The 18,451-nt window shown below is 32.4% G+C and overlaps 1 protein-coding gene across 1 annotated transcript in view; it reads left to right on the top strand.

Moving 5' to 3' along the window:
• Nucleotides 1-18,451, top strand: part of LOC130450716 (plexin-B) — a 165,501-nt gene that overhangs the window by 135,054 nt on the left and 11,996 nt on the right. Inside the window, exons 2-12 of the mRNA XM_056789299.1 lie at nt 2,036-3,572; nt 11,249-11,349; nt 12,862-13,360; nt 13,443-13,676; nt 13,772-14,815; nt 14,873-15,202; nt 15,261-15,531; nt 16,032-16,174; nt 16,282-16,415; nt 16,527-16,875; nt 17,041-17,916. Of these exons, the coding sequence (XP_056645277.1) occupies nt 2,106-3,572; nt 11,249-11,349; nt 12,862-13,360; nt 13,443-13,676; nt 13,772-14,815; nt 14,873-15,202; nt 15,261-15,531; nt 16,032-16,174; nt 16,282-16,415; nt 16,527-16,875; nt 17,041-17,916 (5,448 nt within the window). The 5' untranslated portion in view covers nt 2,036-2,105. The remainder of the gene's footprint in view (nt 1-2,035; nt 3,573-11,248; nt 11,350-12,861; nt 13,361-13,442; nt 13,677-13,771; nt 14,816-14,872; nt 15,203-15,260; nt 15,532-16,031; nt 16,175-16,281; nt 16,416-16,526; nt 16,876-17,040; nt 17,917-18,451) is intronic.

Genomic DNA, 18,451 nt, shown 5'->3' with positions numbered 1-18,451 from the left:
ATAATTTTTATAATAAAACCCTTTTGCGTAACCAGTCTCGTTATTTACTAGCCAAACATGATATTCTATCATCCGTACTATAGTACCGATCATGCACCTAGCAATTTTCACTCGTTTCCAATAATTAAAAACTTCATATCGCTTTGTATCTATGTATCTATCTATCTAATGGGATCTTTTATACACTGTGACCCAAAAGATCTATTCTGTTGTACCCCCCTTTTTTTGCTGCGATGCTGGAGAACCCAGTATTTACAGCTGATCCGTTAATCCCATTCCTTTTAAAAAGTCTAGAATGTGAGATTGCTCTAATTTCCAGAGATCCCTAGTGTTCCACACTAGGTTTCGTTCTTTGTGCAACAAAACCTGTACGTCACAATATCTGCTAAATCTAGCGACTTCAGGTGTCTATTGAGGCGACAATGCCTCGATAGAACTCCTGTTAGTATTCTTAATTGTTCTTACTTAGGCTGATATATTTAGCAGATCTACTCTGGTTATAGTTTCCCAGAAGAGTCTGTGTATAAATAATTGGTACTCAGATAGGGTGAACAATTTATATTAAATTGGACGCCACCAGCTTTTTAAGGAACGACTTTAAAGTTAATAAAAAAGACGGAAAAGCTGGAAACACCTTATGAATTGAATTAAAAATGAAAATTAAACAATCTAAAACCATCCCTGTACACGATTATCCAAATTAATATTTATTATCAAGAACGATAAGAGAAAAGCTCAAGCAATAAATAAATTTATTGAAGAAATTGAAGGTAAACCTTTGTCTGAAGACGAAAACTTGGTTATCGAAACGCGAATCAGATAATGTAATTGATTACTGACTATATTATTAACTTTTATTAATTTGATTTTCATCACTTTGAAAAGTATCAAAATAAGACACTAGAACTTTTTATTTATTAATCTTTTGGTATTTTCAAATCGACAGGTTTATTTCCAAATTAAATCCATGTGCATAAACTTATTTTATTTGGTAAACAAAATGATCTTCAAAGTTTGTTTATCCATCTCCGAAGTTTATTTGTATGTACGGTAAATTGATAATAAAATGTACTCAAAGATACACTAATAACTATTTATTTTTTAAGCCCATCACCTCTTAAGTATATTTTCTATAATAATCAGTAAATTAAATAAGACAATTGGTAAACGAATATGTCATACGACATATTAATGATTCATCGAATCACACAAGTTCTTGTCGAAATCCAAATGTAATGTGACATTGGTTGGCCTCTTATTGGATTTATCATTATTCTTAGCCATCTCCATTTCTAAGAGGAGTATGATTAATATATCAGCTATAGACACTGAGCATACCCAGTATCACCGCAAAAAGGAGGACACAATAGATCCATATATGTCGCGGGGTATATGATATGATATCCTAATATACACATACATTATTATTGTCAATGCTGCTTCAAGTGATTTGGGCCAATATCAAAGTCGTATAATTACATTAGATGTGATAAAAACACAACTATCCCTTTTTTGGGCATATTGACACTTTTAGCCCATGGTTCATAATCATTTTTCCTTATTGGCAGTGCGGATATCTTAGTTTTTTTATATTCTTTATTGACTTTGTAATGAAATCATCTGTTCTGGAAAGTTTGGAAACATTTTTTTTTAAATTGAGTATCTTTTATTTCGTTGAGCTATTTTGATGCTACGACTATACCGATTAATAATATTTTTGTCCTTAGGAATATGACTTCATAGTCATCTTAGTCTTTTTATTTCAAGTGATATGTTCTTTTTACTTTCTTTTGTTGTATAATAGGTGTCTCAATTTGAGCTACCTGCTGTAGTTTTGAAGTAGTAAATTGTGTGTGTTGTCTCTTCATTTCTTCTGTTTCTTCCTAAGGTCACCATTTTTGTTAATCGTATTACGGTATTCTTCTCAATTTGTCTTTTTTACAGCCTTGGTGTCAAGTCATAACTGAATAGATTAAGATTAATTTTAGTTCACATTAAATATCGTTTTTTTTTATAATATATTTCTTTATTTTAGGGATGAAGATCTGGAGAAGTGAAGCGGTGCACGGCTTCTCCTGCTCCAGGAGTATGCACTTGAAGTCTTCATGGTGATAAAAATCGTTCATGTTGGAACGGTGGGCAGCACCGTGGCAGGCATTTGGCTGCTGCTACTGGCGGGGCTGTGGGGGCGCGCTTCTGCAGGTATCCTGCTGGCGCAGTACCCTGGCCCCGATGATCTCCCTGAGCGCTTTTGGCATATGGCAATCGATCAAAAAACTCAGAGAGTCTTCGTGGGCGGCACGAATCGCCTTTTGCAACTTGATGGAAATCTCCGCCTCGAACAAGTGGTGACTACCGGCCCCAAAAACGACAGTCCTTCCTGCCACGCTACTGGATGTAATGACCCTAATATACCCCTGTCTTTAATGGATAATTACAATAAAATATTACTTATAGAACCGGACTCAAGAGTCTTAATATCTTGCGGTTCTTTGTCCCAAGGTGCTTGCTATAAATATAAACTTAGTAATATAAGTGCAGAATCCCAGTTTATTCCTATAAGTATAGCTGCAAACGATGCAAATGCATCTACGTATGCATATATAGGCCCTAAGAAATACAATCTATGGGGTCGTTCGAATATTCTTTATGTAGGGACAACGTTTACAAACAACGGAGACTTTCGACATGATGTACCAGCAATAGCTAGTCGTGATCTGGAGACGTTAGATATTGCGGAGTTAACATTTAGTAAACAATCTCTGTTAAGTATTGACGTTAAATACAGAGATCATTTTATTGTACAGTACGTATACGGTTTTAATGCTAGTGAATACGCCTACTTTGTTATTGTTCAAAAACAATCGCATTTGCCCGGACAGGAGGAACAGGGATACGTCTCACGACTTTCAAGAACTTGTATAAATGATCCAAATTATGACAGCTATACAGAAGTTACGTTACAGTGTATAGACGGAGATACGAAATATAATCTAGTACAAGATGCAAAAATCGCTTTTGCCAAAGAAGAACTCGCTTCGGCTTTAGGCATAACCGTAGGCTCTCCGGTTTTGGTAGCTATCTTCAGACCCTCAAAAAGTATAACAAATGAACCTCAAAATCACTCGGCGTTGTGTCTTTATCCCTTACGTGACATAGAAGGGAAATTTATTGAAAATATCCATATGTGTTTCAACGGCAGCGTTAAAGATAGAAATATGGGCTATGTATCTGGACCTATTTTGGATGGGAAATGTCCTAGCAGCGGATCTGCTGGTAATATTCCAAACTTCTGTGAAGTTGGATTGAAAATCAGTGGTCTCACACCTTTGGTAACTACTGCATCACTTGTATTCCCTAATATATCCTTATCAGCAGTTACAACCGGATCAACAGGACGACACGTATTGGCATTCCTTGGAACTACAGATGGTAGAATCAAAAAAGTTTTGTTATCTGGACCGGAACCACCAGAATATGAGGAAGTTTTTGTTGATGACGGGAACCCAATTTTACCAGATACAACTATATCTCCATCTGGTGATTTTCTCTACGTCTTATCGACAGCAAAAGTAAGTAGAAAAAAAATTTCTAATTTAAATATATAATTGTTTCACTTATTTTTATAAAATGTGCAGGCAGTTATGAAAATTATTATTCAGAGAAACTAACATCATCTATCAATATTCAAAATAATTAATTAGTTCACACTTTGCACGTTTTTCAACAGTGCATTGATAAATGTGATGCATTCTTAAAAATCTGAGATTTTGATAGTCATGAAAGCTAAAATTTAAAAAAAAAATGTAAGCCGTCACTGGACGACTGGCAAATGTAAAACATCGAAATTATTTTGAACAAGTTAAATGCTTAAAAGAACAGATTACGTATGGTGTCAGATATGGCATAATGAATATATGAAGCCTCACAAATTTGTTCAATAAAATAATGACTGTTCATTACATAAAAATCCATTTTTATTAATTAGAAAAATTTAAAAGTTTATTTTCATCAGTGACTTCGGGAATAGTTATGGTTCTTCCAATATCAATTGCAGATTATAAAAACTCTTGCAGACAATCCATAAATTGGACGGCATTATACGCCGTTATTTAGACAGATGCAGTTAATTGTAGTCTTGCTACAACTTAATATTACATTATTAAACGAAATTAGACGAGTAAATTGTACCTACCTGTAAGGACGTTTGGTTTAAACAGGGTGCCAGACATGAACTGAGCCCTTTTTGTACCCCAATCGTTTTTTATTCTGCAAAACCATAAAGGAAATTGAATTCTTTGAAAATAAAACAAAAGAAAAAAAAACATTTCGATTCCAAAGTATTTTTATAAATAATCATGGTAGTCAGAATTGTCTGAACTTCATTTGATTGAATTATGATGGGTTGTAAAAAGGGTGATAACATGTTAAACACAGTTTTTCCAAAGCTTTTAGAAGTCTGTTGCTAGAACTTTCTTTACGAGTTCTACAACCTATTTACTCAGTTCTGGAGACTGATTACATTTTCGTAATTCTGATTTTACGTTTGCCCATATTAACCCCATAGGGTTAAATATGCAATAATAAGGAGGTAGACTGAGAAGATTAAGACTCTGTTATTTATACAGCTTGTCAATATAATAAATTTTCTCTAACTTTAGACTTTTAATAACAGTAAGTAATTCTTTGTTTGTTAGGTCTTTTGATCGCCTACAGGAATAGCAATATTTTTTTCAGACATATATGTTAAAATTTGGGCTTTGTTAGTACTACTATTCGTTATCTTAAGGAGTAGCCGCGAGTGGTAGGATGCATTGTCAATAACGATTACTGACTATAGTGGAATGTTAGGTAAAAACTTTTCATTGAACCACTTTCCAAATAATTCTGCTGTCTTATCTTCATAATAATTAGCTGCACAGTTTTTAATTGTTTTAGGAGATATTAATAAAGCATTATGCAGGAAACCGTCTTTGTTTCCAAAGTGTACTATTTTAATGCGTTTCCCTTTAGAACATGGCCCATTCAAACAGCAATTTTTACTATTGTCAACCCAACCAAAATTTACTACATCGTAACTGTCAAATCATGTTTCATCTAGATAAATTATTTGTCTATTAGACCTTCAGTAGTCTTTTAATTGACGCAAATAATCTTGTCGTCATCGAACTATCCTTGACGATTCGGTTATTGCCATCCGTTCCGCATGGTCTAAAAAACGCCATATTTCTATTTACTTGAAGAAATTTGGCAGGAATATTTCTAAGAAATTGTGTACCGATAGATTCGGTCAATAGAAATGCATTTATGTTTAAGATTCGATATTTTCATTAGTAAACAGTGGAGATGATGAGTCCACGTGGACTGACGGTTTGTTAGATATTTGCCGAATTTTATACGAGGAGTAAACATTATTTTTCATTTCTAAATTTGGTATGAGTGCCGTGCGTATTTATAAAATATTGATTGATCCTCCCTTAACAGTCTTCTGCAATTGATATTGGAAGAACTATACATTCGATGTTGTCTCTGACACTATTACTGTGGCAATTTATCGATGATAACTGAAGTATGGAAAAGTATTAGACATAACATTATCAATATATAATTTCGAATGGAGTTATGGCTTGAGGACTCAAAATAAAACTGTCCAAGAGTTTTTTAAAATGCCAACGTTTCATTCTTTTATTTAATCTTTTGCAAGGTTAAAAACATATGGTACATTATAACAAAAATATTTTGAGTCCTCAATCCGCAACACTATTCGAAATTGTATTGTATTTATTTAGCATTAAAATCCCATGAAATGTAAGAGTAATTCTCAATTTCCTTTCAAATTAAAACTGGGGGCTGCTACATCTACCCCAACACTCAGACAATTACATTGTCCGGTTCCTTGAGTCTCCTAAAGTTAGTTGGCTTGCAAGACCAGACAGCGTAATTGAGTGTTCCAATAACTCTATTTTCTTTTCATTCCAAAAACATATGGAGTTCTATTACATTTAGGTATGAAATATCGGTATTCCAAACTCTGTCAAACGCTTGCTTTACATCTAAAAATTCATATGTGCTATAATGGCTTCAGATTTTTGATTTATTGTAAGTAAGTTATTCTGTTAACTTCCTAAATCCAATCTGGTGAAATATTTGAGTTTATTCTAACAGTAAACTTAACAATTAATATCAAGTTGGTAAAGATCAATATGTAAACAAAAAATTTTGAAATTAATAAACCACTATATTAATTAATTAATCTTTGGCAAACCATTTAGAAATTGGAGGTTTTACCATTATCAAGGTCACGGGAAAATGCTTGGATATGTAGTTGAATGAATTTTGTTAACATAGAAAAATCATTGGGTCACAATATAAATATGGCATTTTTTGATCATTGGGACAACTTTGAAAGACAAACTGAAAAGAACATATAACTTCTCCTGAATTTTGTTCATAGACTTCACTTGTTGATTTGTCTCGGCATATCTCTTGTCTGAGTTATATGTATTGGTAGAAAGTATGAATTCTATCTAGATCCGTATCCCATTTTAATCTTATTCAATATTTTTGATGTTACAACTTTCAGACCAATTCTCAATTGATTGGTTCATTATAGTTAACATTATTATTTACCTAATATTTTTACCTGATCTGATTCTGTCTCTGTATTTTCAGTTTGAAAGCTATGGCCATGTCTTATATTATCAAGTGTGTGAACTCTGATTTATGCTTTATTAATAGTTCTACGAAGATTTTGTCATTGATGATAATATCAAAGTTAATATTTCTCATCATCCACCAAAATATCATGACGACTTTCTTAGTATTATTTCCAGAACTTGAGTAGTTTTAGCAGGCTCTATTATTTTATTAATCATCAGTCAGTTGCTGATGTTTTCCCTCACTCAACTATTATTTGCTCTTGTTTGTTAACTGTTAGATGTCTAGGCATTTCTAAAAATATGAGAATACACAAAAAATGGGGAAACATTTAGAAGGACGCATATCCCATCACTAATTCTGAAGAGAGTGAAAGTTAAAAAAATTAACCTGTCTACTATAAATGGAGACCTTTTATAATAAGCAATGCTCTTATTAGTAGTCATGAATGAAGGTATCTACACTCAGAATTTCTGCACTCGAATTTAAAGTGTCCCATCTTGCCACAGATAAAGCATTTCTTCTTAACTTCTTTGTTTTAATGTTTTTTAATTGGCACATAACTAAGGCAAGAGTTTCATTATCTTCCTTGTTCAATGTTTGATTATCTGGATCAATAATTTTCCCTGCTGAATAAAATTGTTTGTGCTTCTCTAGTAGCGACAAAATAATTTTAGTTTTCTCCATTTTCCTTGTAATTTCTTCATCCAGTTGTTTCAATTTGTTCCTTTCGAATAAAACTATTTATGATAACATTTTAAAACTTTGAATGATTAAATTTTCCATCTAGTAAATGGGTACTATCTGTCTTTTCCTAGAAAATGTTTTCTAATTTATTCCACATATTCTTAGCACTTCAACTTGGCACAATAGATTTAATAATTTTATCCTCCATTCTTACGACCAGAACTTCTTGAGCACGTGCATCTCATAATACCCTTTTTGCTATTTTATCTTCATCCCGTTCAGGCTCAACCTCATTTCCACAAGTAATTTCGAATAAGCCTTTGGTGATCAACACTACTTTAATTTGGAATTCCCTCACATTCCATTTCGAATGGTTTAATTTGCCAATTGTTGACTCTATCTTGAATAGACACAAATGTCACTCTATTTACTACACTCACAGATTAAAATTTTTTCCACTTTCCACTTTGACGCTTTGGCTCGAATTACTACTATTTTATTCAGCCCTGCCAATAACTTCTCGTGCTGCCTTATTAGTAGTAATAAATAAAAGTAGTAATTGTAATATATAACTTTATTCTATTAGTCGAAAACAGATTGGATGAAACAATGAACATACAAATAAACTTCAAACCTTTAACACAGTATAAGTCAGTAGCTACACTTTCGATAAGATAATGCTTTAAGTTTCAATAGCCTTGCGCCATGTTCGTGGTTGTTTTCAGAACGAAATTTAAACGCACGGGTAATAATAGTAAAGGTTTCGTAAAAAGCAAAATGTATCTAATTTTACTTGTAGTTAAATTTATAATAAGTATTCGAATAGAAATTAAAGAATCAAACAATCGTGATATGCAGGTGATATAATTAAATAACTGAATTCATAACTTGTTTTTTAAAATCAATTTATTTAGCTAACTGAGGATTTAATAATTTAAAGTTACAAGTGGTTACACCGATCTGACTGGTGTACTAGACGAATATCAAATTGAATGAACGAAGTATTAGTTTTACAGGCTTCTTTATATATTAGCTCTTATCTTATACAATAATAATTATAAAATTAGATAAATATATTTATGGTTCATTATAGTCACATTAATAATGAATAATTGAAGACGATACTTTAATGGGGTTGAAGTGGAATCTAGAAAATTGACAGACAGACTAAACATAGACAAATTTATAGCAACGATAACTTAATGAGGCTAAGGTTCATAATAATAAATAAGTAATTGATGATGATGCGCCGAGGGTTGTTTTTGATTATTTATCTATATCTCTACCATTTTCAATTACTCTGATCCCTTTCAGCAACAACAATATATGCAGTACCCATTGCTTCTGACGGTAGTGCACCCAGGCTCACGTATGTATTTAGACCTTCTGCTACTGTAGCACTCAACACTTGTGTAGCTAATTTGACCCGCATTTTTTCAAAATTGCTTTGAAATATGTGTGAATCGGTTAATTTTGGGGATAGTCTGAATTGTAATTTTTTATCTGCATTGTAGAAATCTTCAATATATTTTCAAGAGCCCGTTTTCTCGTTGAATGTAAATGTATGTGCCATGAAGTTGTATTAGATGTGATGGGTCAAAAACATACCAAACTTTAGACTCCTTTACCTTGAAGAAAGGATATCTCTCTGTCACACCTAATAGATATGCTATTTGTATAAAATTTATTCCCATATCAGAAACCAATATTTTCGGTTTTAAACCTCTTCTAACCTCTTCAAATTTGTCAATGCAATCATAGTTTTCTCTTTTTACATCACTTGCTTTCATTGTTGAATGCAAAAAAAGAAGCCTATTGGAAGTTTCCAAGCTAGCCCAGGTATCATAAATGTAGCTACATACGCAGCTGGTTTTCTTGTTTTACCTCTTCCATAATCTTCTAACCCAATAAATTAATCTTTAAAGATATGAAAAAAAAGGTTTGACATTTCATCAATGCATAAAATACAATATCTGTCTAATTCATTCAATGCCTAAATTTTGGGTTTTATACTCTCGAATAACTATTCATTTAAACCAACATTCATAGGCATGTTTTGTGTCATTATCTGCAGTGATCTCTTCGTAGGCAGTAAGAAGATTTTGCTCAATGCCTTATATGCTTTAGGGCTTACAATATACAATGACAAGCACAATTGTTTAAATTCATCAGAATAACTTCTCTATTTTGGCATTCTCATATGAAGATTTGCCTGCATTTCCACAAACTTAGCAAATGCTGGTGGTAGTAATTTTTTTAATAAACACTTAAATTATGTTAAGATTTGTTTGCGTGACAAAAATTTATTTTTTGGGGTTGAACTCCTTAAATTTATGCTCAGTGCAGTAATCTTCATTCTTAATTTGCTCTTTCTCGGTGTATTATAACTTAAAATATTCTTCTATTTGAATACCCTGCTGTAATGAAGGTCATAGAAATGTTTCAATAACTGGATCTGTTGTCGATGTCGATGGCCTGGGATCACAATCTAAAAAACTGTAGTAATTAGTATCATTTTCAATAGATATTAGACAAATATTACCAAGTCCAGATATACCAGTACTTGTTATCTGGATAGAAGAATCTAATTTTCTTCTTTTTGGGTCCCTTATTTCGATTGCTTCAGGAACAGCATGTTGTTGTGGACGATTTCTTAAATCATTTACACCTGCAACACATAAATGCATTACCAATTTTAAATAACAAAGTGAGTTGGTTTAGTTATTACAAACCTGTTAATATCCTTCGGGAACCTGAAAAAGCTTAGGTGTTTATCTTCATGTCCTGTGCTACTGCTATTTCTGAATGCACAGTAGACACCTCCATGTTTCCCTTTATTCATTGCTGCAATTTGAATCTGTATTCAAATAGTTTTTATCTTCAATTATGTAAGTAGATATTATAATAAGAATTCTTCTCGTACCAATACAATTTTTAAAGTCTATTAACTTCTTACACACTAACTTATCTATTTAATCTCAACACTATTCCCTAACTATTATAAAATAATTAAAACAAAACAGTTTCAACTAACAAATCACCTTATGCCACATTTATACACACTTTTTGTTTAAAAACATCGCCATTTTGCTTATTGTGCAAATTGGCGCATGCGTACAAAACTTTTTTCAGCGAGTGAAAAGGAAGTAGTTGTATAAGGAAAGTTCTAGAAGGTAGAGGGTGAAGATAAAACATTAGTTTAGTTTTACTCATATGATTAATTTAAATCAATCAATCATAATATTACATCACACCAACATACAGTCCACTAACCAAATCAACTTATCCAAATTGTTTATCAGAATCAAATTTTGACGTTTCGACTTTTCTTTAAGTCTTTATCAAAATATAATATTGACACTGAATGATGAAGACCTATATACACATATTGTTCTCCATGTCCCTAACTTCCATAATTAAAACCACATATGTAATACTCCTTTATGGATAGATTCTATAAGTAAAAGGTGTTCCGACTAAGTGAAACAAATAGTGTATCCTTCTCTCTCCTCTGGGCGCTTCAGTTCTGAGCATCTTTTGCGCGCATGAAGCATGCGCAGTATAGATAAAGTGTCCAATAAATAATGACATTTGACATAACGTCATTCCACAACTGCGCCTCTAGTGATTATTTCAAACGCTGCAACCCTCATTCTGTTTGTTCGCCGTTGTCGTACCCAATGGTTCACGAAACACGATTTCTGCGTTCATTTTTGTTAGAAATTAACTAATAGTTCTCAAGAATACTAATTATTACTTTCCATATAGTAAATTTAATTGTTTTGTATACAAGGATGCCATTGATTTTTATGGATTATAAGAGTTTACGGTAAGAACAAATATTGAAACTAGAATAGAATTGGACTATATAACTGTAAAATATGTGACAAAATTTGTTTTTCAGGTATCAAAAATAAATGTAGAACATTGTAGTACATATACTAATTGTTCATCGTGTTTGGAATCTAAGGATCCATATTGTGGTTGGTGCTCTCTAGAAAAGAGGTTAGTATACATTACATAATACAAAGCTCTAGTTTCAATAGATGATTTCGTAACTTGAGTATTAATGTACCTCTCAAATAATGTAATTACACCGAACCACAAAGCTATATTCGGTGATATATAAATCACATATATTTTTCTTTTATGGAAATGATTATTTTTTTATTGCATCTTATCAGTTTTAATCATAATCAGAAACAAATCAGAAAGGGAGTTTCTCTTCAACATTTTTGTATAAAATGGATTACTTTACATTATTTGTAGCTAATCCAAGTAAATTTGCAATTTGCTCCTTTCTGGAAATCATAAAAACATTTTCATTTGTCTTAAGTTTATTTCATATAATTTATTATGAGGGTGCATCGTTTATAATGTATGTTGAAAGGTAATTTTTTTATAATGTCACCGAGTGAAAAGGAAGTAGTTGTATAAAGAAAGTTCTAGAAGATAGAAGGTGAAGTTGAAAAATTAGTTTAGTTTTACTCATATGATTAATTCAAATCCATCAATCATAATATTACATCACACCAACATACAGTCCACTAACCAAATCAACTCATCCAAATTGATTATCAGAATCAAATTTTCACTATTCTTCTCCACTACTTTGGTACTTGGCTATATATATTTCTCCATTCCTACCACATATCATGATGTAAAGACTAGGTGTGTTCTTCCCGAGGGCTCATTTTCGACTCGTTCTGCGCATATCTTTGGGAGCGAATTCTCATCGGCTACTTCCCAGCTGGTGCGCTATAGCACACCTTGTAGTCTTTACATCATGTATTCAATTCAAATGTTTCAAATTGGCGCGTCGTTTTGGGAGCGAATTCTCATTGGCTACTTCCCAGCTGGTGCACTATAGCACACCTTGTAGTCTTTACATCATGGCACATATATATCCCGCTTAACTTCTTTGAGTGTCCTCTTTTCCAACTTTCCAGTACCATTCACACAATTCTCTGCTGTGACATTCTAACAGTAAGTTCTAAGTATTTGACTATTTTGCTCTAAATATATGTGTTATTTCCAGGCTCTTGTTCTCAAATACCTTTTGTCATTTTGACATAACCATATATTTTTAAGGTATTTTTCTTTACCATAATTAAAGTTTAATCTCATATTTCTTTGTCATTGTCCATGTTTATGATATATAAAGAACTGGTGAACTCATTGTTTCAAACTTTCTGATTTTGACTGCCCTTGGAAGGTTTTTTGCTTTCAGTATTTTTGATAGTGATCTCACCGTTCTGTTACTTTTCAGTATTCTCTTATTCATCCCATTTTCTTGTAGATTTGTAGATATTAAGTTACGCACGGAGAATCAAATTGGTTAACATTTTCGAAATTTTATTCTTTTCCATTTGCTAACCATTTATATTTGTTTTTATCTGTGTCTTCATTAAAAACTTTTTTCATTTCTCCCTTCTATCTTGATTTGAAATGTTAATACAAATTTATTATCATATTGTAATGTGTCAATTATCATGCTTATTATTATTTTTATTATAGATGTACAGTTCGTAGTGCCTGTCAAAAAGCATCCCACAGTGCTCCCCGTTGGGTATCTTTAGGAACAGGACAGCAATGTATAGATTTTGAACAAGTATTTCCCGAAAGAATACCCATCAATCAAATGACAAATGTACGCCTTACTATCAGAACCCTTCCTGCACTTCCTCCAGGTGCTAAGTATAAATGCGTGTTTGGTAATGCAGAACCTATAGATGCAGAAATGACAGAAAATGGTCTGTCTTGCTTCACTCCTGAAATATCCAGACGTCCAAGGATACCTCCAAAAATGGACCACGTATTGGTACCGCTCAGTGTTAGGTCATCAGAAACTAACAAAGACTTCGTGTCTAGGAATTTTGCTTATTACGATTGTGGAAAACACACCACTTGTGGAGAATGTGTTCGATCAAAATGGGCATGTAACTGGTGTGTTTATGAGAATAAATGTACTCATAATATATCCATGTGTCAAAGAAGTATTATTAGTGGAGAAAACGTAAGTACATTCAAATCATACTGAAAATATTGTTATGAAAATCGGACCAATCATTTGAATGGTAATTTTATTTGTTTTCTAGAATCCCACTCGTCTAAATCGACACGGATTTGCCTTTTGTCCCCAGTTTAAACGAAAAAGCGAGGTGATTTTGTTGCCGAACAACGTTTTGAAAAAAATTGTCTTTGAAGTTATTAATCTTCCTGAACCATCACCCGTACACACTGGTTTTCAGTGTATAATAGTCATAGAAGGTGCTACCATGCTTGTTCCAGCTACAGTAGAAGGCAAAAATATTGTCTGCGATAAAACAACAGTAAGTAAAATCTCAACCTTTACGAAAATGTCTTAAATCAGCTGATTTTCTTTGATTCAAATAACACATATTTTTATATTAATTCTCTTTTTCAGTACTCATATGAAGCCAATGAAGGGGAATATGAGGCAAGTGTGAAAGTTGTGTGGAATCACAAACATCACGTAGATTCGATTAATGTAACTCTGTACAAATGTGATATACTAGGATCTCACAGAGAACATGCAGACTGTTCGCTGTGTGTGACCAGAAACTCAAAATATAATTGCACTTGGTGCGGTAATTCTTGTCAATATTCAGAATCATGTCAACATACTCCTCATATTGAATGCCCAAGACCTAGAATTGATATGATCAAACCATTAAGTGGTCCTATCGAAGGTGGCACTTTAGTAACTATTGAGGGTAGTAATCTCGGACTTAAAAAAGAAGATGTTCAAGGGAAAATTAAAATAGGTGCCATTCCTTGCGAATTAGTTAATTATGAAGTTTCTGTTCGTATTCAGTGCGTCACAGGGCCTTCTGGGGTTGAAATGACTGCCCCAATTCGAGTAGGAAATGAAGCTGGATACACAAAATCCTCAGTAGAGTTTAGTTACAAAGATATAAGGTTATCTGGTATATTTCCGTCAATCGGACCGCAATCTGGAGGTACCCAGTTAGCTATTACAGGACAATATTTAAATGTAGGCTCAGAAATAACAGCATACTTAGACGAGTATGTGTGTCAAGTAAATATAACTCAAGCATCTAGTGGAAGACTTACTTGCATAACATCTAGATCTCACAAACCAACAAATATTGTTAGATTAACACTCAGTATAGATGGCGCTAACAGAACTTTAGAAGGCAATCCGTTCAATTATACACAAGATCCTACTATTATGGAAATAAAACCATTGAACAGTTTTATGTCTGGAGGAAAAATGATCTTTGTACACGGTACAAATTTAGATAGTATTCAGAAGCCAGAAATGGAAGTTTATTCAGTGGAAGAACCTAATGTTCCCATTAATAGAACATTGTGCTCTGTACTAAGCAGTACACAGATGGAATGTCCTAGTCCTCCAGTTAATAAGCAGTTTAGTATTTATAGCAATAGACGACCAAGATCTGTAAGAAAACCTGCAGCTATAAAGGTATGTCAGCATAGAACTTTATTTTTTGGTTTGATATAACTACAACTTTTCTTTTAGATGAAAGAACCTAAACTGAATTTGAGGATAGGATTTATCATGGATAACGTACTTTCTGTTAGAGACTTGGAAAAGCATTTTCCAAACCTAAGATCTCAACTGATGTACGTAGAAGATCCAAAATTTTTCCAGTTTCCCAATCAAATTAAGTTATATCAGGGTGATAGGCTAGTGATAGAAGGGGAAAATTTGAACGCAGCTAGTGAAGAGTCTGACGTTGTTGTTACAATTGGTACTAAGTCATGTAATGTCACAGGCCTGGCAATGATACAACTTGTTTGTGTTCCACCAGAACATCAGCCTCCAGGGACTGACGAAAATGGCTTCAAGGTAAATAATATTTATCAGTTCTGCTTAAGAATTAACCAGTTTTCACTTCATATTTTAGACTGAAAACAACCTTCCATTAGTAGTAGTTAGAGTAGGAAAAAGTTTAAGATTCCCTATTGGATATTTGCAATATGATATTTTCAAGTCTTTCACATTTCCACCTGAAGCAATCATTATGATTGCAGTCGGGACGATATTATTTATTTTGTTCTTTGTTGCTGTACTATTTGTTTACCGAAGAAAATCCACTCAAGCTGAAAGAGAATATAAAAGGATACAGATCCAAATGGATACTCTAGAGAGTAACGTTAGATCTGAATGTAAATTAGGTAAGTTATTTGCCAAAATTAATAATAATATCACATAATCAGCTTTAAAAAATGTGAAATGTCAAATATTACATTTTCTTGACACTATAATCTACTTTCTATTTTTTCAGATTTCATTAATTCTACATCTTAATGAAGTTTATTAAAATATCCATAATATTTTTTACTGTTCGACTTTTTCAAGATTCTTTATTGACTAAATTTATGGTCATAATTTTTTTAACAAAAATATTCCGATGTTACCAGTTCCTAACATATTTTTTATTCCTTAACAATACATAACAATTTTTTTTCTGAAAATAAAAATAAAAATGTTTATACACAAAAATTAGCTATGTGTTTCAAAATGCAAATATGAAAGCTATCTTTTAATTATTCATTAGTTTTCAACTATGCTTTGAAAGCTGCTTATTTGATATAAATTTTTCCTTTTAAGCTAGATTTAAGTCACTCTAGTTCAAAATTAATAAATGAAATGTTAGGAATAAATATGCTTTTAGCGTTTGCTGAACTCCAAACTGATATGACTGATCTAACTGCCGATTTAGAAAATTCTGGTATACCCACTTTAGACCACACCAGTTACATAATGAAAGTATTCTTTCCTGGCGTCAGCGATCATCCTATTTTGAACGCACCCAAGGTAATTAATTGAAAAAAATTGATTTATTGAGAATTTTATCTACAATAATAACTACAAAAAAGATGAAAACACTGGACCATACATTAGTAATTTTTTTCCATTTTTAGGTACGATTAAATGGTCCTAGAACAAATTATGATACAGCGATGCTACAATTTGAGCAATTGATAAATAATAAACACTTTATACTTACATTTATAGATATATTGGAGTCTCAAAAGTCTTTTAATATTAGAAATAAGTAAGTATGCACTCTATATTTGGATATTCCTCTTTATAATATGAATTCAACACAATTAATACTTCATAACATTAATTAACTGGAGAGATACAGGTAATAATGTTTTTTCAGAGTTAACGTAGCGTCCTTACTAATGGTAGTTTTAATGGGGAAAATGGAATATGCAACAGATATTCTAAAAAGTTTATTATTACGTTTAATCGAAAAATCTGTAAATACAAAACATCCACAATTGATGTTAAGACGAACTGAAAGCGTTGTAGAAAAAATGTTAACAAATTGGATGGCTTTGTGTATGTATCACTATCTGAAAGAATATGCTGGCTCTTCGCTCTTTTTGTTATTTAAAGCTATCAAACATCAAATAGAAAAAGGGCTAGTTGATGCAATTACTCATGATGCCAGATACTCATTATCCGAGGAAAGACTTTTAAGAGAAAATGTAGAATACAGTGTTGTGGTAAGACAAAAAAAATTATTTGCTAGTAGTTAACTTGAAAAAATATACATAAATATACAAAATCATCTCTACTCTTCTTTTAAATACCTTCATATTTTTTTTCATAATTCTTACTATATTTTATGTATTGTCTTATTTAGGAATTAAAAGTAGCCTTTATTTCAGACATTGCACATTGTCCAAGACGATCTTGACGAAAAAATTCAATGCAAAGTTTTAGATTGTGATACTATCAGTCAAGTAAAATCGAAAATACTAGACGCCCTTTTCAAAAACACTCCTTTTTCATTAAGACCCTCGATCTATGAGGTAGATTTAGAGTGGAGACATGGAAGAGGGGGCCATTTAACTTTACAAGATGAAGATTTGACAACGAAAACGATATGTGGTTGGAAAAAACTGAATACTTTAGCTCATTATGGAGTTAAAGAAAGTGCTGTAATGTCTTTAATATCGAGACAAAATGATAGTTTTAACAATTGTAAACAACCCTGCCATAACTGTGTCACTGGAATGTATCTGAATAATTCTCACTCACCTATTATAACAACAAATGGTGATATCGAAGCAGCTAATAACCCAAGAATATATCACTTGATCAAGCCCATCGATGATCACCAATTCCCTAATAACAAAATGGTCGAAAGAACTCATAAAGCTATTCCAGAAATATTTTTAACAAGGCTATTATCTACGAAGGGCACTATTCAGAAATTTGTCGACGATTTCTTTATGACAATTCTAACTGTGAACGAAGCTTTGCCTCCGGCAGTAAAATGGTTGTTTGACTTACTAGATGATGCTGCTAGAAAACATGGCATTCAAGATCCAGAAGTGGTACATGCTTGGAAATCCAACAGTCTTCCTCTGAGGTTTTGGGTTAACTTTATTAAAAATCCCGATTTCATTTTCGATATCAACAAAACTACAACTTTAGATTCTTGTCTGTCTGTTATTGCCCAGACGTTTATGGATTCTTGCTCTACTACTGAACATAGATTAGGAAAAGACTCGCCATCCAATAAATTACTGTTTGCCAAGGTAATTTCACTGTTCCCACTAAGCTTAATTATATACAGTCGTTTTGATCTTCCCCTGACGTCAATTAAAAACACAAACAAGTAATGACATTTATGTTTTTTGGGATACCTTATTAGAACCTAATTATTTTGGAAAGTGATAATGACTAACAATCTTTTTTTTGAGCTACTGTTATATCAGTTTTCTTTTTACTGTTAATGTAACTTTATCCATAAAGTGTCTTTTATTGACGAAATAACATTAATTACAAATATTTAAAATAATATCGTAAGTTATTGAAATATTGACGCACATGAAAAAGTAATAGTAGCCATTACCTTTTGATTTCCTAACGTTTTTATTATTTTTTTGTGTATTCGGTATGAGTCAGGCTAAAGATCATTTTGATGGACCGTAGCATAGGCAGTTACAATTTTTGTAATAAAAGAATGAGTATATTTTAATTGAATTTGTTAATTTAATATTTAGTTCACATTAGTTGCATTCCTTCTGCATGAAATCTAAGATAATTTGAACTCCTTTAAGTGTAGCTTAT

This window comes from Diorhabda sublineata, chromosome X (genome assembly GCF_026230105.1).
Source record: "Diorhabda sublineata isolate icDioSubl1.1 chromosome X, icDioSubl1.1, whole genome shotgun sequence".
NCBI classification, from domain to species: domain Eukaryota; kingdom Metazoa; phylum Arthropoda; class Insecta; order Coleoptera; family Chrysomelidae; genus Diorhabda; species Diorhabda sublineata.
Note: the sequence above shows the minus strand (reverse complement) of the source record. Positions and strands in the feature narration are given on the sequence as shown.